Source organism: Apodemus sylvaticus, chromosome 3 (assembly GCF_947179515.1).
Source record: "Apodemus sylvaticus chromosome 3, mApoSyl1.1, whole genome shotgun sequence".
NCBI classification, from domain to species: domain Eukaryota; kingdom Metazoa; phylum Chordata; class Mammalia; order Rodentia; family Muridae; genus Apodemus; species Apodemus sylvaticus.
The window spans coordinates 35389083-35415098 of record NC_067474.1 but is presented as its reverse complement, the minus strand read 5'-3'; the positions used below and the strand labels follow the sequence as shown (position 1 = coordinate 35415098).

General features: G+C 38.6%; 1 protein-coding gene across 4 annotated transcripts; it reads right to left on the bottom strand.

The window, feature by feature from the left end:
• Positions 1-1094: 1094 nt before the first annotated feature.
• Pnisr (PNN interacting serine and arginine rich protein) lies at positions 1095-25607 on the bottom strand. Of its 4 annotated transcripts, XM_052176145.1 has the most exons (12): positions 25501-25607; positions 19208-19306; positions 16482-16670; positions 14499-14722; positions 12808-12979; positions 11634-11824; positions 9531-9668; positions 7023-7122; positions 6274-6327; positions 4986-5156; positions 1675-2752; positions 1095-1436 (listed from the first exon to the last, which is right to left on the bottom strand). In XM_052176145.1, exons 2-12 carry the CDS (start codon positions 19293-19295, stop codon positions 1406-1408), a joined length of 2436 nt encoding a protein of 811 aa, XP_052032105.1. In that variant the 5' UTR covers positions 19296-19306; positions 25501-25607; the 3' UTR covers positions 1095-1405. The 4 variants fall into 4 exon arrangements, with proteins under 4 accessions (XP_052032105.1, XP_052032106.1, XP_052032107.1 ...); XM_052176146.1 differs by lacking the exon at positions 6274-6327; XM_052176147.1 differs by lacking the exons at positions 1095-1436; positions 1675-2752; positions 4986-5156; ... (1 more) ...; positions 7023-7122; positions 9531-9668 and having other exon boundaries at positions 11726-11824; positions 12808-12921.
• Positions 25608-26016: the final 409 nt, after the last annotated feature.

The following is a 26016-nucleotide window of genomic DNA, read 5'->3' as shown; positions in this document are numbered from 1 at the left end:
TACACTGTGTTAGCTCACCTACATAAAAAATATTGCACATTTTGTCTCCAGATATTACTGATGACTAAATTGTATAGAACTCCAAACTACTTATTCTGTGAAATGGCAACTTTATAAATATTGTAACTAAATGCACTGTAAACAGCCATTTTGGTAAACATGCATTTATTCACAGATTTATTTCCTTTAGATAAGTGTGTAATTGCTCAAAATTACGATGCTATGTTGAGGTACAAGAATGCACGAACAAATCTGTTTCTGTCTCCATTCCAAGGAAACACTGATCTTGGCAAAAACCTGGCATTGTTTTCAAATGAACTATTGCTGGTAAGAAAGCATAATACTTTATCTTCCGTGTTCTGCACTTGTGCTTCTCTTTCAGTTAAAATTTGAAAAGCACTGTTTCCAGAGCTTCAACTATCACTGTTTAAGTGTGTCATCTTAAAGCCTCAGACCTCGAAGCATTGATCACTCAAAATGTCTACTACTCATCAAGCCATGAATCGTTCTAGACCATTCACTGGTCATGGTTTTTGGAAACTGAGAAAATCAGACCGTTTTAATGTTATGCAATTGACACAATCCTGCATAACACAATATCCCTCCATTAAGCTGAGGTCATATTATATTTTTAAAATATAAATATATTGAATCCTAAGTCCTATTTCTTAATGGGTAACACCAAGGTGTTATGCATGTAAAACAGAAGTGACTATAGTTCCAGACTATTAGTGTCAAATAGTCGTTACAAATAACTCTACTGGTGTAATGGCCTGATGGTTCCCAGCAATTTCATTTTACAGGAGTGAATAACATTTCATACAGAGAATATATTACTTGACTCCCCCTCCCCCCAAAAAAGTTTAGAAACCTGATCAGATGGCTTCAAAGAAAAGTAGGGTCATTTTCTGGCCCTTTCCCACATCCCAAAAAATTGGAATTTAACAAAAGTCCATGGGCACAATTTACAAACTTTGACAAACTATTCTTGGAGAAGATGGGAGTAACTTTTAAAACCTGTTATACAAAATTTCAGTTGCCTTTTTATAAAAGTATGTTCCTTAGATTAAAATCATAAAATTAAGGTGCAAGAATTTAACAAAAATGAACTAAAGAGCTTTATTGACATCACAGTACATTCAAGAATAATTTTGAGAACATTACAGCTGAAAGAGAATGGCATATTTATAGTCTTATTAAGTACTATTTCTTGAAAAAAATGTAATACAAAGAAATCCTATTAAGTAACTTGAAGCAGCATTTGGAAAAAGACACCTATTTACACAATTAAAAAAAAAAATCTGGTTTCACCTACACAGCCACAATGTGCCTCTATAATGAGACAAGCCCTTAAACTCATGGAATTTTTAAAAACAGCATCATGGCATTCTTGCCACATCATTCCTCAGCGCTTACGACGGGGAGGGGTTGTTGATCTGAAAGAAAAAAAAAAAGGGAAAAGACAAAATTTAAAAATAAAAATGTATTTATACTTAAAATCTGCAATATAAATAAATACTTTTATACAGGATTTCTAACATTATTTTAAAATATTTAACAAATACCAAACTGAGTTTATAAAAGAGAGAGAGAGAGAAAGGACACTTTCAACTTTGAATAAATTCAAAAAACTTAAAAAAAAAATCAGACAAAATACTTTAAAAAGTATACTACCTTGATCGGGACTTAGACTTGTGTTTGCGGCTTGCCTTCTTACCAGACCTTTGAGGTTTCTCCACGGAGCGCGACCGGCTATCTTTAGGCCTCTTAGCCTTCTTTCCTTTGCTACTTCCGGGGGATTCAGAACTGCTCCTTCCGCTAGAATCAGAACCTGAGTGCTTTTTACTATCTTTGGTAGCATTTTTCTTACTATCCTGTCTAGAGTCGTGTCTTATGACTTTAACAGAGATAGAACCACTCCTACAGAAAGTTCTCTCACTTTCTCGCTTCCTTTTTAAGCGATCATCCTGACTACTGAATTTAAAATCCTTTTCTTCCCTTTTCTGTTTTTCTTTTCTTTTATCCTGCTCACGGTCCCTCTCCTTGTCTTTCTTCCTCCTGTCTTTATCTATACTTCGACTCCTCTCCTTCTTCCTGTCTTGTTCTTTAGCCTCACCTTTATGCTTATGACTGTTCCCACTAAGATTTCCACGTGGATCCTCAATTTTACGCCTATCTCGACTCCTACTGCGACTGGAACGATTGGTTCGTCTATCCCTTGAGCGACTTCTGCTTCTACGTCTGTCTCTGGAAGGGCTCCGGTTTCTTCGTCTTTCAATGCTACTTCTATTAGATCTCCTCCTATCTCTCAGCTTCACCCTAGTCCTGCTGTCTATTTTAATTCTGCGAGAGTAGCTCCTGCTCCTGCTCCGCCTGGCTTTCACTGTGGGAGACCTGCTCCTACTGTGTCTCTTTTTCCTCTTAGGAGAGGAGGAGCGCGAGGACGTGCAGCTGCTGCCTGAGCTGGAGCTGTAGGAAGAGCTGGAGACGGAGCTGCTACTGCTGCTAGTCCTGCTGTTGCTACTGGAGCTGCCGCTACTGCTGCTGCCTGACCTACTCCTCCGCTCCTTCTCCTTCCCTTTATGCTCTCTTTTGGGCTCTAAAACTGACGGAGCTTCATTTGGAGTTCTTTTCTTTTCATTAACCGCATCACCGTCTGCTTCGCTTGCTTCTAGAAGTGATAAACTATTTTGCTCTCTGTGAATAAATTCATTCGTCTCTTTTGTAACCCTTTCTGTTTGTTGCTTTTCTTCTGAAACAGAAAAAAGACACAGAAAATCTAAATAAGAAACGAAAAATTCCCATACTATCAAATTATGACAATAGTTTCATCTTTACTAGAATTAGGGTGCAAACCTGGTAAGTAATTAAAACCTTCTACCAACTACATTAAAGAGATACTTCCAGCTGGAGAGATGGCTCAGTGGCTAAGAGCACTGTTCTTTCAGAGATCCTGAGTTCAATTCCCAGCAACCACATGGTGGCTTACAACCATATGTAATGAGATCCGATGCCCTCTTCTGGTGTGTCTGAGGACAGGTACAGTGTATACTCATATACATAAAATATATAAATAAAAAGATATTCCCAAATTTTATTATCCTAATATATCAAAAGTCTTAATATTTAAAACTCTGCATTAAAAAGAACTGAAACCTTTTTTCACAGCAAATCTTCAAAGTCTAGCATCATCTACCTATGTCAGCACATCAGTTGAGAACATTCAAGTACTCAATAACCACATGTAGTTAGCTGGCTTCCATTCTAGTCAGGACAATAAAAGTATCAAAGTGGAGGGGTCCTTATGATAGAAGAAAAACTTTCCCTCTTGTCCAGTCCTAGTCAGTTAGAGAGAAGCAGTGGCTGGGTATGGTGGCTTTAATCCCAGTAGTGGGGAGGTAATGGCAGGAGGGTCTCTGTGAAAGGCCAGCCAGGTCTATACAGTAAGGAGTAAGGTCCAGGACAGCGAGGACTACCAAAAGAGACCCTTAGAGAGAGAGAGAGAGAGAGAGAGAGAGAGAGAGAGAGAGAGAGAGAACAAAACCAAATAAACAGAAACCAAAATTCCAACAATAACTAGCAGTGATTTTTAGAAAAATGTTAACAAAAGCTCAGTCATTTCCTAAGAGCTGTCCAAATATTTTTTCAAAAATTAAACCCTAACAATCTCATCATTCCTTATATTATCACACAAACACTTAACAAAAAACTGTACTTATGCAAGTGTCTTAATAAAGTATTTCTATTTCTAATAATCTATTTTCCCTAAATATATAGGTTTTTTTCAGTAATTTTAAACATATTCCATCATTACAAAAATCTATTCTCTTTTATTTTTTCAAAAGTATATTTTTGGGGCTGGAGAGATGGCTCAGCAGTTAAGAGCACTGGCTGCTCTTCCAGAGGTCCTGAGTTCAATTCCCAGCAACCACATGGTGGCTCACAACCATCTATAATGGGATCTGATGCCCTCTTCTGGTGTGTCTGAAGATGGCTATAGTGTACTCGTATACATAAATATATCCTTTAAAAAAGTATATTTTCATTGCAACAATTTTAACATGATATAAATGTTATCTAAATACCTTAGTTTAAGATCATGGGAACAAATGGCTCCTACAACAAAGTAAAAGGATAGGAAAAATACAATGTGATCTCAGCTATAACACATATTTACAATGAAACCTCCAGTTCTATGCTACAATATATCTACTTTAGTTTCAAACTAAAACTGTGGTGATACAGTATTATGAAACAATCTCTTACATTCTAAGAGACTGCACTTTTGCTGGTTCTTATAGCCAAAGTTAGGAACACACCTTGAGGTGTGACAGACAGAAGACTACTAGCTTATGTACACTTAGATTATTTGTTTACCCTGCTTTTCAAAGGAAAATGTACCAATCACTTTTACTTGCCTCGGATTTCTCATGGAACCAATGTTAAGCTAATACAAAGCTGAAATCTTAATTACTACTCCTCTAGCCCCGACTTGGACATGTATGCACACATCATTTGCTGAAAAGCAGCAAATACAAAAGTCAAAAGAAACTTCCTAAAACTGACCATAAAGTTTGGAAGCAACCATTTAAGAACACTGGTTGATTAAAAATTATCTGAGTCAGCTGAGATCAATTAGTGCCAGTGACTTAATCCCTTGTGAAACTCTGTTAAAGATTTCTGTACAGTTCTCCACTCTTTTCCCTGTGGGATGCTTTCAGTGCTGTTCAACAGATACAGAGCAAACGTCCTGTTAGGGACAGACAGACACACAAGGATAGACACAGGTACAGAGGCAGAGGACACAGTGAACAGTAAATAGAGAATTCAAATGTGAATTTGCTCTTGCTCATGGGTAAATGACTCCAAGGGGAAGTTCTTTTATACACTCATGTACTACTAGTGACCTGAAGTAAAAATCATGCATAATACACACACAAAAGCACATATGAAACTAGACAAACGCCACAGACATCTAAGATCACCTTCCATCTGTTTATCTTGTAACAGCTGCTGTTCTTTCTCTTTTCTCCAAAAAGCTTCTTGTTTTTGCCGGATTCGGTGCCGTAACTCTTCATCATCAGTATCGGATGATTCAGAACCTCTGTCACTCCTCTCATCTTCACTGTCTCCTGATCCATAACCACCCAGTCCGCCTGTGTATATAAAACTCAATCCATCATATGCAAACATGACATGAGCCACTAACAACTTTTTAAGATCAGAGAAGAAACTTTATTTTGTTTTTCATTGCCTTTTCCTGGAAGAATGTGCTTATTCAGGGTGAGGAGAGACATAACTTCAAAGTTTACGTTTTCAGAATCCTCAGACAATGGTGGTATTTCTTATTCCTTGGACTACTTCACATATTTCTCACAACGAAGGGATCATAATAATGGCTTTTATTGTCCATACTAACTAACAAAAGCATTAAACACGGCAAAAATGAAGTTTTATTACAGTTAAGCCAATCCAACTTCTTTAATAAATTGAGGATGATTCTGAAAATATTTCTCAATTTAATTATTTTATTGTTCAAAGTTTCCTAAGATCAGGAAGAATGCTAAGCAAATTTTCACTAGTAACTTAGAATAATATAATTCTCACTGGTATAAAAATGATGTGAATTACTCCCCACCCAGAAGTGATCTCAAAAGTATAATTCCAAAATTACATGGGCATTTTATTGTACTCGTTTCTCTTGTTCCTCACACAAATTAACATGAAAATGTGAAAAAGGCGAACTCAAGTTTTAGTCTTAATAGCATGCAAATAGCAAACTATGAACACAACATTACTGTTGTAAGATAAACCCATTTCCTCTAAGTTGAAACTTGATTTGCTCCAACACAATTCATGTAAATCACCAAATTCATTACTGTCTAGGTAAATTCCTATGTATGTATGCAATAATTTTAAAAGCAATTTTAGAAACTACCTAAACTGGGGTAAACCATTATCTATTAAGTACAAAGTATGTGTATATAATATATAACATAATTACACATTATATAATACATACACACTGGAACAATTAATGAGGAAATCCTCTATTCAACTCACCCAAATGAACTACATTAACTATCCCATTTATAATCATTCTACTGTGAATGTTTTACTCAATGAAACTAGATAAAGCTTTTAGGGACTAAAGTAAGCCTGACTTCTACATTTCATAAACTAAGTAGGAACAGTGCATTTCCCAACAGAACAGTAGAAAGACAGTCAGTGGGTCTCCCTTTAGCCCTCTCACACGCACACTGAGACACTTACCAAGGCCGGTGAGGGAGGCCAGTGCACTGGACTGTGCCAGCTGCTTTGCAGGAGCTTTGTATCACATCAACAACAGGAACAACATGTTAACACAAATAGCCACGATCTCATAGTCATGAGAGTCTACGGTATGTTAAATCTACTACTATCGCTGCTTTGTGGGGAGAGAAGAAACATTAAAAACATAACATTCATTTTAAAACCAGTAGCAGGCTGGCTTTGAAATTACAATTCTGACGTGAGCTGAAATTGGTTCATGATGAGGAAAAAAGTTGATAAGTATATTTGTATTTCTTTCTCTGAGATATGGCACATATTTTCTGTATGTTTTTAAGGTGTTAATAGATCATATGGGAAGGTGGTTGTCACTGTTTCATGAAAATTAAAACTGAAATCTCTGAAGATCTGTTGTAACTTGTAATACATTTAAAATGTACAGAAGTTACATATCAATACTAAGATTATCTATTTTAAAAAATAAAAACAAAAAAGCCTCAAGTGAAATAAGTTGAACATGAGGAATTTTGCACACCGTGTTCTAGGTAGGTCAGAGAAAACAAAGTAATACTATGGTTCCAATATGATATCTATGAGCTGAAGCTTTCCCAAAGAGTTAACACATGCAAAGAGAAAATATTTAAATATGTGATAGAAATCCAGAGGACAAAAAAAAAAAAAAAAAAGTCCAAAATAACCAATGAAATAAAAATTCCCCTACAAAAATAAAACCAAGAACACCCACAATGTACCTTTCGTTGCTTTCCGATGTGCATCTTTAGCTACATAATAAATTTCTTCATCTGTGACATCCAGAAGAATTTCAGTTAGAAGCATTTTTGTCAACAACATCTAAGGAAGAATATTTTATATAGTTTCTAGTTTAATTTTAACACATTTGATTATTTCAAAATAATTAAAATGTAAAGCTCTTTTTAATTAAAATATTTTAAGATCAAACTGGTCACTACTAAAGAGTATCTTGAAAAATATTCAAAAAGCATTAAAACTTGAAAAAAAACTTCAAATTCATAGGTATCAAAGAATAACTGAGTATCTGTGATCTCAGCAGAACAAAAGCTGAGATGAAAAGAAAAAAAAGCTATAAACTTATCTGTGGAAATCTTGAATTCTTTTGCTAGAAACAAAAAGTAAAAGCTTGCATTAAGAAAAGTTTCTGTGGTTGGGAAGACAGTTAAGTGGGTGGCTTGCTTCCTGTGGAAGCATGGGGCTTGAGTCTGGGTCCCCAGCACCATAAGAAGCTAGGCATGGTGGCCTGCATCTGTAACACAGCTCCGTATAGAGGCAGGCAGCTCTGCAAACTAGCTGGCCAACAAGTCTAACCAACTGGATGCTAGGTTCAGTAAGAAACCTTGTCTCAAAAGTAATTAACTACATAACAAGATAAAGAGCATTGGAAACACCTGATGCAAACCTCTGGCCTGCACACATGCATGCATGGGCACTTGCACATACACATACCACTCCCACACACGTGAAAATAAACACAAGTGAACACACACACACACACACAAAATTCCCATAGTTTTAAGTTGAATGTAGCCTTTCATTTAATAGTACTGGTAAGCACTACAAAACTAGTTTAAATCACTTTTCAAGGTTAAAATAAAATTCTGTGAGGGGAAAATAAGAACAAAACAAACAAAAAACAAAGAACAATCAATGGCACTCTTTTGGTAATTCTGAACTAATATAAATTATGACAATATCCCAACATATAATAAAATAGAAACACAAGAGATCTGAGTAAGAGATAGATTGTAGCTACAGTTTGAGTATCAACAACTATTTCAGATGTAGACTTTTAGTCCCCTAGACTTTCTGTGTCCATGAGCCTTTATTTACAGAAATAAGTGTAGACTGAATTATCGTGGTCTGAAGATTATGGGAAAATGACAATAAAATGGGAAAATGATAATGAACTTCATTGATAAAGCAATAAAAATTCTCACAATAAAAAAAAAATTAAATTGTGCTCAATCCGTTTGGTGGTTTGAATGAGAATGGTCCCCAGAGGCACATATATTCGAAAGTTTACTCTCCAGTGGAACTGTTTGGGAAGAACTAGAAAGTCTGACCTGGATGCAGGTGTGTCATGGATGGGGTGCTTCTTTAGAGGTTCCATAAGCCCCACATTATTTATTCCCAGCTAACTATTTCTGCCTTGTACTTATGAACCAAGACCCGAGGGCCTGGCTACTGCTCCAGTGCCACATGCCTGCCTGCTGACATGTTTCTCACCATAATACTCTAATCCTCTGACACGCCAAGTCCCCCGAAACTCCTTTTCCTGTAAGTCACCTTGGCCATGATGTCTTGTGATAGCAATAAAAAAGTAACAAGACAATTCCTTGCTGCCTCCTAAAGGGTGTGTTCTTTTAATCATTTGCAACATTTTCATTCAAAAAATGGAGAGGGCTGGAAAGACGGCTCAGCAGTTAGGAGTCCAAGTCCAATTAAAGAGTTGGTTACCAATACGGAATACATATGCCGCTTCTATATCATTAGGCCTTAGGTGTCACGTCGCTGCTGTGGTGCACAGGTATCACAGCTAGGCAGAACCACTGGCTGCTTCCTTCCCTGGAAAGCTTGCACGGCCTTTTAATACCATGAAAGCCAGTCTTTAGAGAGGAGACTTTCAGGAAAGATCCAGGGAGTCTTATGTTTGAATTGGTTAGCCAACACTAAAGTGGTCAGCCCTGAGATCTAATACATACAAGTAACATTATTAAGTCTAAGCAGATTGTATTTATGTACTCGGAACATGAGTGTGTGCACCTGTACATGTAACGACAACTAAGAAAAAGAGGCCAGCTGGGCAGTGATGGTGCACACTTTTAATCCCAGCACTAGGGAGGCTGATCTCTCCAAATTTGAGGCCAGCCTGGTTCCATGATAGCCGGAGCTAAACAATAAAATCTGTCTCAAAAAAACCAAAACCAAACCAAACAAAAAACAGGCCATAAATATAAGACCAAAGGAAGAATGTGTGGGAAGGGTTGGAGAGAGGAAAAGAAAGGGAAAAGTATGGAGTTTTTAAAAAATTCTAAAAAATTATTATTAAAAAAGAGATAGTTAATAACTACTTTCAGACTATGGTTTTGTACTTTGTAAATTACATAGATTTTTTTTTTTTTTGGAGCATGGGAAAGGTACTGAGGAATAATATTTGCACCCTTTGCACATGCTTTCCCTAACGATCTGTATCTGAATAAACACCTCCTACCAGCGTGCCTTACCATCTGGTACTCCTTCTCCTCTTCACTCATCTCTGGCTCACTGTGCTCCTCCTGGGGAGCTGGAGACGGACTTCTCGTGACTTTCCCACTGCTCACCGCCTCCAGGTTTTCAGCATCTTCATCCTCTTCATCACTATCCTACGGCAACAGTATGGGAGCACAGAGGTACAATTACAATCTAAAGTTGAGGAAACTAACATACAAGAGCAGCTGCTTTCTAAATTTCAGTTTGGGGTTTGTTTTTGTTTTTGCTTTTTTGGTGGTGCCTACAAAGATACTCAGCACGACTCTTTGATGGTGGTGCATGCCTTTAGTCCTAGCACTTGGGAGGCAGAGGCAGGTAGATCTCTGAGGCCTGGTCAACAGAGTGGGTTTCAGAGCAGCCAGGGATACACAGTGAAACCCTTTCCCCCCCAAAAAAAGAAAAGAAAGAAAAGAAAAAACAAAGATGCTAAGCATGTAGTCTATCGCTGACTTATACCTCTTCAACCTCTTTAAATTACATTAATTTCTGTTGTTGTTATATATATCAGACAATCCTTTCCTTTTTTCCTTCCCTATTGAGAAATCAGTTCCAGACTCATGCCCCAGCCTTGTTCCCTGGGAATGCTGACAGCATAGTATCTGCCACCACACTCCGTTCTGAATTTGTACTATTTCACCTAGGACTTTAAGTGTCACCTGAAGAGAAAAACTATGATTACATAAAGGTTTATGAAAATTAGTTACTTTTTTAATTCAATTTTTTTCTCTACTATCAATTTTGACCTATTTTGTAAATACCAAAGAAAGCATCATATGCAAACATGATTCAATAAATACCTTTCTTAACCAAATGGCTTGTAGAACTTTGGGTAAATGAACCAGAGTTTAATTTTTATAGTAGTATATACTTAACTAATTATCAATTTAACATGATTTAATAATAATCTGGCTAGATTCAAAATTTCAGCTTGTTATACCTGAAACTAAGTTTTCTTTAAAAGTCTTTTATTACAAAAGATTTTTTTTTAAACCTTTATTTTTATTCTGTGTGTATGGTTGTTTCTGTCTTGTATATCAAGTGCTTACAGAGGCCAGAAGGCATTGGATCTCTTGGGGTTGATATTACAGATGGTTGAGCTGCCATGTGTGTGCTGGGAATCTAACTTAGGTTTCCTAGAAGAACAGTCATTGCCCTTGACCACTAAGCCATCACTCCAACCTCCCTAAAGTACTTCTTTGCGAGTACACAGTAGACAGATAAGAAATTAAGTCTACTTTAGACTGAGAAATAGTCTTTGTATGATTTTAGTGCCAATGAATATCATATGGTCACTGCTAGCAACTACTGTATGACGGTAAAAAGCAGGAAACTATCTAAATACTCCACGGACAGAATACAGAACCAGAGGACAAATATATGCAATACAAGCCCAGTATATTTAGGAAGACAGAAGAAAAGCAATGTCTAAACAAAACATCATAGAACAGAAAAATTCCTAAACCACTCACGCCATGAACTGAGAAATAAATATTAAAAGATTTGAAGTTGAAACTTTCAATGCTCATGTTAAAAAACAAAAAGTACTGAAGCCTCAGTTATACATATACATTAAGTATCTATGGAAGGGTAGACTCTTTTCTCTATGCTACTTAGCACTTTTGTTTTATATCCATTGTTAGGGAGTTGGCTGCACCATAATAACAAAATAGAGAATTGCACATTACCATAAAAACTAACCAGAATTACACAAAATATCCTTACACAACAGGCTTTTTTAAACTTACTGCTACCCTCCCTATTTTTCTTTCACTTACTCTCAATAACATATACAAAAACAGACCCCCCCCCCACTAGGCACAGGCATGTACATATATAATCTTTGTCCTTGGGAATCCAGAGCATGGTGAGTTAGCACCAGCCTGAGGAAGTGTGTGAGGCACCTGGGAATATATCCACTCACTCCACAACTATATCCCATCTCTGACCATACACAGAGCAACAGATCCAAGGCCCAGCAGACTTACCCCATGATCTCTCAAGCACATGAGGATTTTCTGTAGGCTCAGGCTACTTTTCACACAGATAAAATTATCAGTTTCATGCCAGACGCTACTCACAAATTTACTTCTCTGGGGTAGACGAGGACCATCCCCTCCTTCAGCATCTTCGGGGGCCTTCTTTTCTTTTTTTGACAATTGTGATCGCTGTTGTTCCATTCTTTCTTTCTCTAATTTCTTCTGCTTTTCACGTTCCATCTTCTCCAAGCCTTCACGTATCCAGGCTGGAAGAGTCCTGCGTTTTACTGCATCTGTTTCACACAAGGGAAAAACACAATCTCATGTCAATTTAAGTAAAAAATCATAATAAGCAAATAAAGCACATCAAGTTTTTGAGTTTCTATAAACGCCCCAAGTAAAGTCCTTTACCGCTGGCTGTACTTTAAAAGCCATCTCTGTGAGGAGCAGGAGCGCAGTCCAAGGCTTACAATGTGCCAGGGCACAGAAGTGCACTGAACTGTCCTCTCACCTAACGTATTCAAAATCCCTGGGTTCACTACCATTACTCAACCATTCTGTAGGTGAGGAAACTGATGCTCAAAGAGACAAACCCATGTGCTTGCTCAGTTACAAAGCCAGTAAACCACGATATAGACTGATTCAGACCCCGATTCTTATCCTAAGCTGCTTCCCAAAGTATGAAGAACAGACAAACAAAGGCACAGTCTGCTTTCATACTAAGAATTCATTCAGTTAAACTTAAAAAGCAGTAAGTTAGAACCTTCCTAAGATATTAAAAGGCATATTTTCTCGTCTATTAAATGGTAGGTGATTTGAAACTTTCCAAATATATTGTAGAATAAATATATAATTTGTTATTACTAGGTTTAATATTATTTTAAAGTTAATGTTTCTGTTTTATTTTTTGTTTTGTTTTGTTTTGGTAAAGTATACACAGTAAGCAAATAATTACAGAAAACCAGTTTGGCAGCAGTCTATCTCAAAGCTGACCCAAGACAAAGAACACCGAAGATGTATGGTCAGCATACATTTTTATCAAAACATTACTGATTAAAGCAAGTAATCTGAAAAAAACTATTCAATACATTTTAGTTTAGATCAGTATTTCTTTTTTTTTTTTTTTTAAGAATTATGACTATAAAATGATAGGGTTTTAAAATACTATTATTCCTACCAAACCATCCTTTAACAACTTAGGAAACCATAAAAATATGGTTTTACAGTAATAAAGTCCTCATGCAAATGTGGCTATGGAACAGATTTAAATAGTTACCAATTTGTGGAGGCTCCTGCTTCACGGGCAGTGCAATAGGGGAGCGCTGCCGGTCCCGGAAGGACGGTGGACGCTCTCTTCGGTTCTGGGCAGGCGCTGGAGGTCCTGGAGGTCCTGGTTGCCAATAAGGAGGATGAAATCCACCTTGTGGTGGACCAAAAGCAGCCCCATGCTGAAAGAGTATTGCATTTTAATTTTCTTCAATTTAGTACATACACCTTCTGGGACACACACATGGTATGAACTGGGACAGTAGAAATCCATGTGTGTAGCCAATCCAAGAATTCCATGGTTCTAGCACCCAACAGTACTTCTGTAACCCCAGAACCCAGGCTTGCTTTTCTTAGGAAAGTTAAAGATTTTCTGTCCATACAAACATAAACAGGATTCTATAACCCAGCTGATAGATTAAGAACTATGGGAAGGCTCATGCACATAAAGTTATATATGTATATGAACATTTTCATTCTAAATTCATTCATAAGTAACACCACCAAGATATCAGGAAGTCTTTTTTTTTCCCTTTCTAAGCAAAGCTCCCATTATGGAGGCCAGGCTAGCTTTGAACTTGTTATGTGCCCAAGGTTGATAAACTTAAAAGCTGATAAACTCAAGTGACAGCACGCTTTACCACACATGGCCAATTCTTATCTAACTATGAACTACAGAACAATTTGTTGTTGTTGTTGTCAGTTTCAACTTCCCATTCCTAGAGAATTCAGGTTCTTGCTCAAGTAAGGCAGGACTTATTAATGTACAAGTCAAAAATGACACCTAATTAACTATTTTCTTTTGAAAATCTGCGCTTTCAGAGGCCTTTTAGGAGACATCTGCCAACGGGCTCTCTGCCTTGTTCACACAGGTCTCACCAGGCCAAACAGAGGTAAGGAGAGGGCTCTTTGTCACTCCATCCCTTCTCAGCAGAGAAAACCCGCCACACATGAATTCCCAGGGTCAGTACACGAGAATCTAACCATGCGCTCATGAGGAATACCACCTCAAGGTGACCGTGTTATCTAATGCAGCTTGTGAATAATGCTTAAATCTGCCTTTTTCAAGGTTTTAAATTATGCTGGCTTATTACATAAAACAGCAACTGCAATCAGTGACATCTAATATAATTTAAGGGTAGACCCTAGCAAAGCAGGGTCTTAAAGAAAATAAAGCCCATACAAATAACACTATTCTCCATAGAGTTCTATGTCCCTAGGAATGAATGTCACAAAGGAAGCCAAGAACTATTCCATGAATATGGTGTATAAAAATGGGGAAAACACTAAAAGTAACAGTAATGACTTTACACAGAAGGTACAACAGTTATGATAATCTATAGTCACTGTGTTTTGTCTAATTTATAATCTATTGACATAATGTATTCAACCACTGTATATTTTCTACACTTTAACATTTTGATATATCATGTTGAAACTGGAAAATAAGGCATCATATAACTATTTGCACTTACACATTTTCCACTTTATCCAAATTTTTCCTAATGTTTGTTGGTACTAATTTCCTAATCAAGTAAAAATCTAATGATTTTAATAAATGTTGATAAATTTTCTGACACTGTATGTGCTTATCTGTACAACCATGTAAATGACACACATCTTAGGAATTCTTGACAAGACACTGCCAAGGAATGGGTTACGTGCACGTCTATGATAGTAAAGTAACAAAATATCTTTCACCTGATAGTCAAACTGGTTCACTGGCCCCACTGCAAAATTATCTGGTGGTCCACCAAAGTTGTGATTGTTCTGGTTAAATATATGCCTGTTGTCAGGGGCAAACTCCCCACTGTCCTGACTGTTGCTGTCTTCAGAAGGAGGAACAATATCCATTGGGCCTGGCGCGGGAGGCATCCATGGCTGATCTGGAGGGGGGTGTGGGGGCTGCTGATGCAGTCCCCATTCTATTCAGGAGTCAGGCATAAAGACATTCAACAGGGCATTATAACAAAGTCAATACCATTTTTAAGATCTCAAGACAGCTACAAAAAGTAATGACATAGATTTTAAAAAGCAACTTATAACATTTTGGTCAAATTCGTTTTTTATTACCTTAAAATAAGCAATGAATTAAAAACTATCCCATACGTAATTCAAATGTTAACTCTGTTGTAACTCACATTCTAAACAAAATGCCTAAGATTATTATTTTGTTTGATATTTTCAGACAAGAGTGTTGCTATGTAGACCAAGCTAAGCTGGAACGCCCACATAACTAGGACAGGCCTCAACCACAAGCCCTGTGTGCCTCTGCTCCTAGCACTGCACTTACAGGCATGGGAGACCACACTCAGCTCCAAAAAGTGTTTTTAACAAGTTCCAAAACAACTCTTGGATGAACTGCTATTACTGCTCAATAGTAGCAACATAAGAAGAATACCTTAAATTTTATATTATTTCTTTTTCCATGAACACATTTATCCTCACAACAACCCTGTGAGGTAGGGAGAGATCTGGTATTATCTGTCAATTTCAGAAAGGAAACTGAGACATGTAAAAGTTAGTAAGTTCCTTTGTGTCACAGAGAAAGTCAATGAAGGGCAGCTAACAGCGGCAGGAGGACCTGGGGACCACTGCTGCCAGGATCCAAGATATCAGAAAGTCTTTTCTTTCCCTTTCTAAGCAAAGCTCTCATTATGGAGGCCAGGCTAGCTTTGAACTTGTTATGTGCCCAAGGCTGATAAACTAAAGAGCCTCCGGGTGTGGGGGTGAAGGCACGCATCACCACACATGGCCAATTCTTATCTAACTACGAACTACAGAACAATTTGTTGTTGTTGTCAGTTTCAACTTCCCATTCCTAGTGAATTCAGGTTCTTGCTCAAGTAGGGCAGGACTTGAAATCAAAAACTAAAATATTTTCAAAAGTGGGAAAATTCACCTTCTAAAAGACAAAAATAAACCACTTCACATTATCAAAGATGAGAATATTTGTTACTCTTTTAAAAGTAATATTGAAAATATACCCTATGTTTTCCATTCTTGCATGTATAATAGAAATAATAAAAATAGCAAACAGAAGCTAGCACTTCTGCAACAACATATCCAAATGTGCAATCTCTAGTGTGATGGGATTATTAAAAAATTAACACAATTGTGGAATTTGAGTAAACATTCGAGAATCTAAATCATACTGTAAAGTTTAAAAAAAATAAATAGAACGAACAGCCAAGGAACATAGGGAACGTCACCGCTATCTGAAAAAAGGGTAGGGAAGGAGGAAAAGTGGACGGATGAGAGGAGCAGAGCGGATCTGACAGGCTCGCTTGTCATACAGTGGCACAACCTTTCTTTAATTAGAGGCTAGACATGTTTTACTCTGCCAAGTGCTGCTTCTGAAAAGGCCAGAGGTTGCCACAGAGAGACAAAGAGTGCTCTCTTTTCCCTAGATGCCAAGTGACGTTTCCAGAGTGTTCCCAGCCCCTGTCAGCCTAGGAATGAAGAATCAAGAAAAAAAATCAAACTGAGTGCCACAATACTAATATACTGTGTACAAAATAATTTAACCACAAAAAAATGTCATGATCAAATCAAATTGAGACTGCCTATTTCTTAAGGAGCATTACTTTCAAGAAGTCATAAAAGTAAACAAGTTAAACAATGTACTACTTATCCTCATTTTATTTTAAGACATCTTAAAATTTAGAAACATAAATCACAAACCTGGTTGCCACATTCTGTTAAAATTTGAATCCCCTTGAAAACTGCCGTGATTATTTGGACCAGACTCTATTGCAGACATATCCTGTCCATTTGGCATCATCCCTGGTGGTTGTTCTACGATGCTTTGCTGTCCTGAGGCTTCTCTTTGTGCAATCCAAGCTTGGGCCAAAGCAGCCCAGTCAATCTGGCCTGAAGTACATTAGCAGAATTTAGCATTCAGAACATAGGAGCTGAAATAATAGCACCTCTATGCAAAACAGGTATCTCAATTATCCCATTATCTGTCTTCTTTTTAAGTATGGTACACGTGTATATGTGTGTATTATGTCTATGTGTTATGGGCACATGTGCACTGCAGGCACGATAGCTATCACTTCCTTTATCCTGTCTTTACTATTCTTTGAGGAAGGGTCTCTAATCCCAGGTAAGGCTAGTGTCCTCAGCCAGTTTCCGTAGTGATTGATGTCTCCCTGCCTTCCGAGGCGGGACCACTCACTCCACACCCAGCATTCAGCATGCGGCCCAGCTCTCTTGCTTGCATGGCAAGTGTTCCACCTCCTGGACCATCTCCCCTGGCTCCTTCTTTTCTTCTTTCTTCTTCTCTCCTTCTTCCCTTTCTTTTTCTCTTCTCTGTCCTTCCCCATTCCTCTTTAAGTATCACTCACTAAATAAATATTTAACTATTATACAAAGTTATGTCTACAAATATGCTTAGAAATGCTACAAATATGCAGACCAAAGCATGCGTGAGTTTCAGAGAAGGACTCTATAAGAACACTTTCAGCCTGGCGTAGTGGCACACACCTTTAATCGCAGCACTCCAGAGATAGAGGCAGGAGAATCTGTGAATTCAAGGCTAGCCTGGTCTACACAGAAAGCTCCAGAGCAGCCAGAACTACACAGAGAGAGCCTGGCTCAAAACAAAGCAAATAGCCCACTCTTAACATAGTTAAAGATTAGCACATAGAAAAATCTATGACCTTAGTTTGCTGAGTTTTTGGAAAGACACACATAAACCTTTTAAAGACAGTATAAAAATAACCGAACTCAATCGTTTCTTCCTTCAGAATGTTCCATTCTTCCCAAGCTGCCTTTGAGCCTACACTGATGAACCAGTGTAAGTTTCTATCTCTATTGCTTTTCACAGCTGGACTTTTATGCTCATTGCTGTAGACAAAAAAAAAAAAAAACCTCTTCAACAACTTCAAAATCTATTGTTTCAACTCTTTTAGGTTTTTCCTGTCCAAATGTATACTAAAATTCTAAGATCTTTCATTACTAATAGCAAACAAAGTAATTTAGTTAAGTTTTAATAAATATCCTCATACATTTTAATGAAACAGAAAACTGATGTAGCCTGGATGATTAGTAGGTCAAATATATCTTAAACTTCCCAACTGTGATCTAGCAAGCCTAGCACTTTTACTAAGAAAATAACTAACACACCAGGCAGTAGTGGTGCATGACTTTAATTCCAGCACTTGGGAGGCAGAGGCAGACAGATTTCTGAGTTCGAAGCCAGCCTGGTCTACAGTGTGAGTCCAGGACAGCCAGGAATACACAGAGAAACCCTGTCTCAGGGGAAAAGAAACAAAAGCAAAAACAAAACAAAAAACTGGACAAGTGACTAATACTTTGTTCACAAGATTATGCTAACTTTTTAAGCATGAAAACATCTCGAAGTATAAACAATCAAATACCCAGAAGTCTTAATATTGCTATCATTGTTGGTTTAATATTAAAATAAAACTATACATTAAAGTTCTATGTAGCTATTTAAAAAAGAAATAAGCTAGGTATGGAGGTGTACATATATAACCTAAAACCTGGGAAGTGGAGGTAGGAGCACTGTGAGTTTGAGGCTACCCTGGGCTATGTAAAACATTTTATGCCAGCCTGGACAACATTATAAAAGACTGAGTCAGAGCAGACAAAAGCTCCCCTAAGGAAAGAGCACCATGTAAATAGTCACAGGGATGAAGCTAACTGACCTTAAGTGTCAAAGGGGGTTCCTGATACTTTTCTCCCCCCCCCCACCACATTATTATGGGGGTAAGGGGGAGAGGGTAGTTAAAAAAGGGCCTCACTAATGTAGCTCAGGCTATCCTAGAACTATATAGACAAGGCTGGTCTCAAACTCAAGAGATCCACCTGCCTCAGCCTCCCAAGTGATGGATTAAAGACCTGCAACCCCAATGATCTCCCACTCCCGAGACAGTCTTAGTAAAAGGCAATGTGAAAACGGCACAGCACATGGGCCTGAGGAGACGGCTCAGGCCGAGCTGGGCACAGAAGACTGAGAAGCTCCCCAAGTCTGAATACCCTACACACAGGCACCTAGTTTAGGCTAGGAAATGCAGTGCACACCTCTACCCAGCCCTGTGAAGCTGTGCAGACTCCTGAAGCTTGCTGGCCAGCAGTCCCAACCAGTGAGCTCCAGGATCAATGAGACAGAAAAAGAGTGGCTGTGGAAGACCTCTGACACTGACCTCTGCCTCCACACAAAGTATGCGAGTGCAAAAATGATATAGCACAGACTGTAATAAATGTAACCCAGAATAGAAATATATCATTTTTAAGTACATTTCATGCTTTTTCTTTAGAAAACTTAAGATGGTATCAGTTTTATGATGAACCCATTAAGCCAAACTGAATGCTATCACCTAGCTCCTACCCCTCTCTACATGCCCGCCCTGTATCCGCTTTCACATGAGCATTTTCCTTACTTGGATCTTGCTGGTGCTGAAATGACTGCATCCACTGTTGCTGGTTCAAGGGCCATTGCTGCCAAGGCTGTCCTCCTTGATCCCACATCCTTTAAGTTCCTATTTACGACAAATTAAACACAATTAATGCTAAGACTTTTACATTTTCAAAACTTATACAGCCAAGATTGCATGATGATATACTTTACATGAGGAAAGCTCTGTAATTCTATTCAGTGTTGTCAGAGACAACTAGATTTAGATTGAAAAGCAAGAATAGAAAGGTTTAAGTTAATGCTCATGTCAGAATGAAAAATACAGTTCTAATTAGCTATACTAAAATGAGGCATACCTAGAATTATGTGCCTGTACATGTGCCACCACTGCCTGGCTAGATCCAATTATTTTAATGATTATAAAAAATGATTCATTCAGCCTCCAAGCAAACTCCTTTAAAAACTTAAAAACTCCTTTAAAAAAAGTAGCAAATTTTCTAACTGTAAACATGTACTTTTAATGAAATTTAACTAAAGGTAGATGTAAGTTGAATAAATTAAATGGATATATCTATTGAGCAACTAAAATGAATAAACAAACAGAACACTTGTTCTTGTAATTACAGTTAATAATAATAACTAATAAACACATAATACCTTCTAAGAAAACTTCAGAAAGAAAGTTGATGAAAAATTAGAAATTCAAACACTGCCAATGTCACTTACATGGATATAACAAAATAAAGTACTGTATTCCCTGAAGTATGGAATAGTCTCACCACAGATGAACAACTGTACTTCCAAAACAAAAAATTATAGACGCTAAGGAATGACATTAGAAATAGTAATGAGACAAAGGAGAAAAGTGAGACAACTTTGAAAACCTGTTTCTTAGCATTTAAGTATGAATTTAAGAATGAATGAATGAAGTAAGAATTTAAGTATGAATTTAAGAATGAAGAAGTAAGCATTTAAGAATGAATTGGGGTACTCTGTTAACTGTTAAATCTAAGTTATGGATAATGGGATGGTAGATCCTTATACTACTCACTTTTCTGTAAACAAATCTAAAAACTCCTCATAAAAAAACCTTCAACCAAAAATGTGTCCTGCCTACAAGATGTGAGGGACAGAGAGTGAGGAAATGGCCAACCAATGACTGCCCCAAACTGAGACCCATCCCAAAGGCAAACACCATTAATGATACTGTTATGTTTGCAGACCGGAACCTAACATAACTGTCCACTGGGAGGCTCCACCTCACAGCCAATGGAAGAGATGCAGAGCTGCACATCCAAACAGTAGTTGGAGCTCCAGGAGTCTTACAGGAGAGTTGAGAGGATTGAGGGAACAGAAGAGGATAGGGACTCCACAAGGAGACCAAGGGGCTCCCAGAGACTAAGCCACCAAAAAGCGAGCATGGGCTGGACCTAGGCCACCCACCCGTATGTAGCAGAGCAGCAGCTTGGGTCTCCAACAACTGGAGCAGGGGCTGTCCCCAAGCCTGCTCTCTGCCTGCCTATATCCCATACCCCTAAATAGAATGTCCTGTCTGGCCTCATCAGGAAAGGATGCACCTAGTCTTGCATCCTCTATAGAAAAAAAAAAAAGTAGCAAATTTTCTAACTGTAAACATGTACTTTTAATGAAATTTAACTAAAGGTAGATGTAAGTTGAATAAATTAAATGGATATATCTATTGAGCAACTAAAATGAGTAAAGCACAGTTTTAAACACTGAAATGTATTAATATACAAACTCAGTGGAAAAAATTACAGCACACACACACACACACACAAATATCACTGAAGTCTCACAGTCCAGCATGTATCTAAGATTCTTAAATTACAAAACTCCTTAAGTTTAGGGAAGCAGAAAATAGTTATCAGGGACTTCCACTTTATACTTTCTGCATTCTTTGGATCCTCATAGTATGTGTACTTTTAGAAATACATTAGCTTTAAAAAAGGGATTTAAGGGAAGCAACAAGTACAATCTACAGTGACTTGTATAAAAGTAAAAATCACACCAGTCACCTGAACACAAGGCAAACCACCGATTCTTTGCTCATTTTCAAGCAAAGTTAGAGTAAATTTCAAATATAATCCAAAGGAAATAACTCACTGGTCATGAAAACTAAACCTTGATTTTTGTTAAGTATATAAAAAGAAAACAGATAAGCAAAAGGAACAAAAGTTAGGCAAACACTTGACTAGAAAAACAGAATTAACTAATCAAGTATGTAACATATAGTTTTATATGTTTTAGGCCAGCACAATATTTATAAAGTGTTTTACCAGGCTAGAGAGATGGCTTAGCAGGTAAGAGCACGACTGCTCTTCCAAAGGTCATGAGTTCAAATCTCAGCACCCACATGGTGGCTCACAACCATTCGTAAAGAGATCTGATGTCTAAAGACAGCTACGGTGTACTTGCATATAATAAATAAGAGTTTTACCAATTATTTAACAAAAGAGCAAACTAATTTGATGACAAAAATTTAGAAGCCCTATTCTCTTTTTCTTGACATTAACCATAAAATCTTTATACAAAAAACTTACCAAATTCAAAACCTCTAAAACAGAAATACCATGACTCCTGACATACAAGAATCAAAGCACAGATTATGGTGCCAGGGATGGTAACCAGCACTAAGGGAAATCTCTGAGTTCAAGGTCAGCTGGGCCATACATATGTCCATCACAACTCGCATTCTCCTTTTGAGGCCCTATCCCCACAACCAAACCAAACCAAACCAAACAAAAAAACAAAACAACAACAACAAAAAAAATCCCATATTATGCCCTTCAGTATCCATGGATGATTTAGTATCCACAGGATGCTCAGATCCCTCATATAAAATGGCATTTCATTAGATAAAACAAAAATCTGAGAATGCTTACTATATATATTTTACCAAGTATTTCTGATCGGCAATTGGTTTTAACCATAAATATATAACCCACTGACAGATAGGGAAGACTGTATTTTTGTTTGTTTTTATTTTGAAAGGCAGGGTGGTTTCTCTGTATAATCCTGGCTGTCTTGGAACTCACTCTGCAGACCAGGCTGGTCTCGAACTTGGAGATCTGAGTGCCTCTGATGACCAACAAGGCCATCTTCTGCTACATATGCATCTGGAGACATGGGTCCCTCCATGTGTACTCTTTGGTTGGTGGTTTAGTCCCTGGGAGCTCTGGGTTTAGTCCCTGGGAGCTCTGGGTGTAATGGTTGCTTCATATTGTTGTTCCTCCTATGGAGTTGCAAATCCCTTGAGCTCCTTGGGTCCTTTCTCTAGCTCCTCCATTGGGGACCCCGTGCTCAGTCCAATGGTTGGCTGAGAGCATCCCCCTCTGCATTTGTCAGGCATTGGCAGGGCTCTCAGGAGACAGCTGTATCAGGCTCCTGTCAGCAAGCACTTGTTGGCATCCACAATAGTGTCTGGGTTTGGTATATGGGATGGATCCCCAGGTGAGGCAGTCTCTAGATGGGTTTTCCTTCAGTCTCTGCTCCACACTTTGTCTCTGTATCTCATCCCATGGATATTTTGTTCCCCCTTTTGAGAAGGACCGAAGTATCCACACTTTGGTCTTCCTTCTTCTTGAGCTTCATGTGGTCTATGAATTGTATCCTGGGTATTCCGAGCTTGTGGAATAATATCCACTTAACAGTGAGTGCATACCAAGTGTGTTCTTTTGTGATTGGGTTACCTCACTCAGGATGATATTTTCTAGTTCCACCGATATGCCTAAGAATTTCATGAATTCATTGTTTTTAATAGGTGAATAGTACTCCATTGTGTAACTATACCACATTTTCTGTACCCATTCCTTTGTTGAAGGACATCTGGGTTCTTTCCAGCTTCTAGATATTATAAATAAGGCTGCTATGAATATAGTGGAGCATGTGTCCTTATTACATGTTGGAGAATCTTCTGGGTATATGCCTAGGAATGGTATAGCTGGGTCCTCAGGTAGTACCATGTCCAATTTTCTGAGGAACCACCAGATTGATTTCCAGAATGGTTTTACTAGCTTGCAATCCCACCAGCAGTGGAGGAGGGTTCCTCTTTCTATATACTGTCACCTGAGTTTTTAATCTTAACCATTCTGACTGGTCTGAGGTAGAATCTCAGGGTTGTTTTGATTTGCATTTCCCTGATGACTATAGATGTTGAACATTTCTTTAGGTGCTTCTCAGCCATTCGATATTCCTCAGTTAAGAATTCTTTGTTTAAAGCCGGGCGGTGGTGGCGCACACCTGTAATCCCAGCACTCTGGGAGGCAGAGGCAGGCGGATTTCTGAGTTTGAGGCCAGCCTGGTCTACAGAGTGAGTTCCCAGACAGCCAGGGCTATACAGAGAAACCCTGTCTGGGGGGGGGGGGGGGAACCAAAAAGAATTCTTTGTTTAGCTCTGTACCCCATTTTTCAATAAGGTTATTTGGTTCTCTGGAGTCTACCTTCTTGAGTTCTTTGTAGAAATATGATGTTTTAATCTTTGTACCTGGTAGTTTTGTAATCTTAGCACTAAAGAGGTTTAGAAGTAAAGGCAGTTAAGATCTTGAGTTGATGGCTAGCCTGCAAATTGAAATATAACAAAACTTTGTAGCCCAAAATTCTACAGCCTAACCCAGTCTGTAATCTTAAGAGTAAGAAGCTAAACCAGGAAAATTGCTGAGTGTTCCAGGCCAGCCTCACGTAGAGAATAACAAAGAAACAAAACACTGACCAATCAAATAAAAACTGGTGGGAAACAGTAGACACCTGAAAGATTTAGCAATGGTCAAAAGTGGAAGAATCTGGACAAGAAAATATAGCACTGACACAGAGACATAAAATTTTTTTTTAATTAAAAAAATATAGTGATTCTGGGCAGTAGTGGCACACGCCTTTAATCCCAGCACTTGGGAGGCAGAGGCAGGTGCATTTCTGAGTTGGAGGTCAGCCTGGTCTACAATGTGAATTCCAGGATAGGCAGGGCTACACAGAGAAACGCTGTCTGGGGGGGGGGGGGGAAACAAAACAAAACAAAAACAAAACAAAAAACAGAAACAGTGGCTATCAGATGGCTTAGCGGTAACAAGCACTGGCTGCTCTTGGAGAGGACTTGCCTTCAGCTCCCAGCACCTACATGGCAACGCACAGCCATCTGTAACTTCAGTTCCAGGGGATCTACACTTTCTTCAGGCCTCCACAGATAATACAGAAAAATGGTATCTTTTTAAAACATGATTTTTTAAACTAAGGAAATAGGAGTAAGCCATCAATTAATAATGTAGCAACATTGTTCCTTTAAGAGGAAGAAAAGTGTCATACAAGTACATGTTATTGGAGAAATAAAACACGTGATTATACATTGTTTAATTTTTCTACAATTAAATTAAGTTCTAAGGCTTGATGTGGTAGTGAATACATCTAATCCCAACATTCATGAGCGAAGGCAGAAGGACCTCTACAAGTTCCAGGCCAGTCAGGGCCATATAGTGAGACTCAAAAAAGAAGTCCTTAAATATAAAGCTTACGTATGTTTTAAATAGTGTGTCTCAAGAATATCAGAGAACTCATTGCGTCTCCCTTGATGCTTCAGAAAACCCCACCCCGCAAATCAAGTCTTTACTGTTCTGGTTTGGTTTTTGCTGGATGTACTCAAAAAAAAAAAAATCCAAGATTATTTTTGTTTTATCTAGGGTCAAGAAGAGAAAAGGTAAACGAAGTGTCAAGGGCTGCTAATTTAATCAAGCACAGTCAAAAATTTGCTCCGTGCCCAATCGTGTTAGACGACAATGTCATCCACCGAAGAACACAGGATTACTACTTGTTTCCTTTGTGATGCTTAACACATAACATCCATCACTGGGTATAAACACAAAAACTAAGCAACTAAATCATACTTGAAATAGGACGCAGCAGAAAGCGGTTGCGCCTGCGTAGAGCGAGTCGCAGAGTAGAAGTTCCAGGTCCCCGGCCCCCGCCGCCTCCGCCCCTCTGCACTCTCTGCCCCGAAAGGGTTTCCACTGCGCACGCGCAGTGCTTAACGGCCGGTCAGGAGCCCAACAATTAGTCCCTTGCCTTCTCAAAGAAAACTCTTAGTTCGAAGAATGGGTCGTGAGCTCTCTCCTTAACCAAAGACAGTTCCTTTCCGGCGAGAGCAGCGCTCCCGTTCACCATCTCCGGCGGACGCCGGTGCTCTTCGGGAATGAGGTTCTGGCGGCCGTGCCAAGCGGCGTACGCAGCCTAAGTCACGCTACCTTCGCCACACAAACCAAGAGGATTTTAGTAGTCCGGCAAGTCCCGCTATGTACACTGCTCGTCGCTTACCCGCTCCGGTTCCGGAATACCGCTGTCGCCACCGTTCCTGTAATTCTCTCCAACCTTTCGATGCTTCTACTTCTTCATGAACAAGACAAGATGGCGCCGGATGGGTCTCACCCGGAAGTGAATAATAATAACATCCGCTTTTCGTCTGAAGTCACATTGACTTTCAGCCAGGCTAATGAGCATGTGATCTGACCCACTGGATGAGTCCGCGCCATTTTTGTTAAGGGCAAGCCCAACCCACCTTGAGTTGTATAGTCTTACTTTGTAGGTGAAGCCCCGCGTCGTACCCGACACGTTTTTATTTGTACAGACAGCACAAAACCGACCCTAATGTTCCAGTACAATGGACGCTCTGAAGATCTAAACTTTAGTAAGGAGACCCTCTAAGAGCAAATGTGTTTTAAGGAACACTTCTGCTTTGGGAAAAATGCCGAATCGCTTTGTCTCTTTCAGACTACGGAGGGGCCCCTAGGTCAAACCCTGCCAACTTGGAGCTCATGGTGCCAGGCCTACTTC

Coding starts and splice junctions, on each gene's coding strand:
- Pnisr (XM_052176145.1), bottom strand. CDS start 19,295: ATGTGGGATCAAGGAGGACAGCCTTGGCAGCAATGGCCCTTGAACCAG. Junction 5,157..6,273: donor GGCCTCCCTCACCGGCCTTG/GTAAGTGTCTCA, acceptor TTATATACACAG/GCGGACTGGGTGGTTATGGA. Junction 2,753..4,985: donor ACAAGATAAACAGATGGAAG/GTGATCTTAGAT, acceptor TTTCTGTTTCAG/AAGAAAAGCAACAAACAGAA.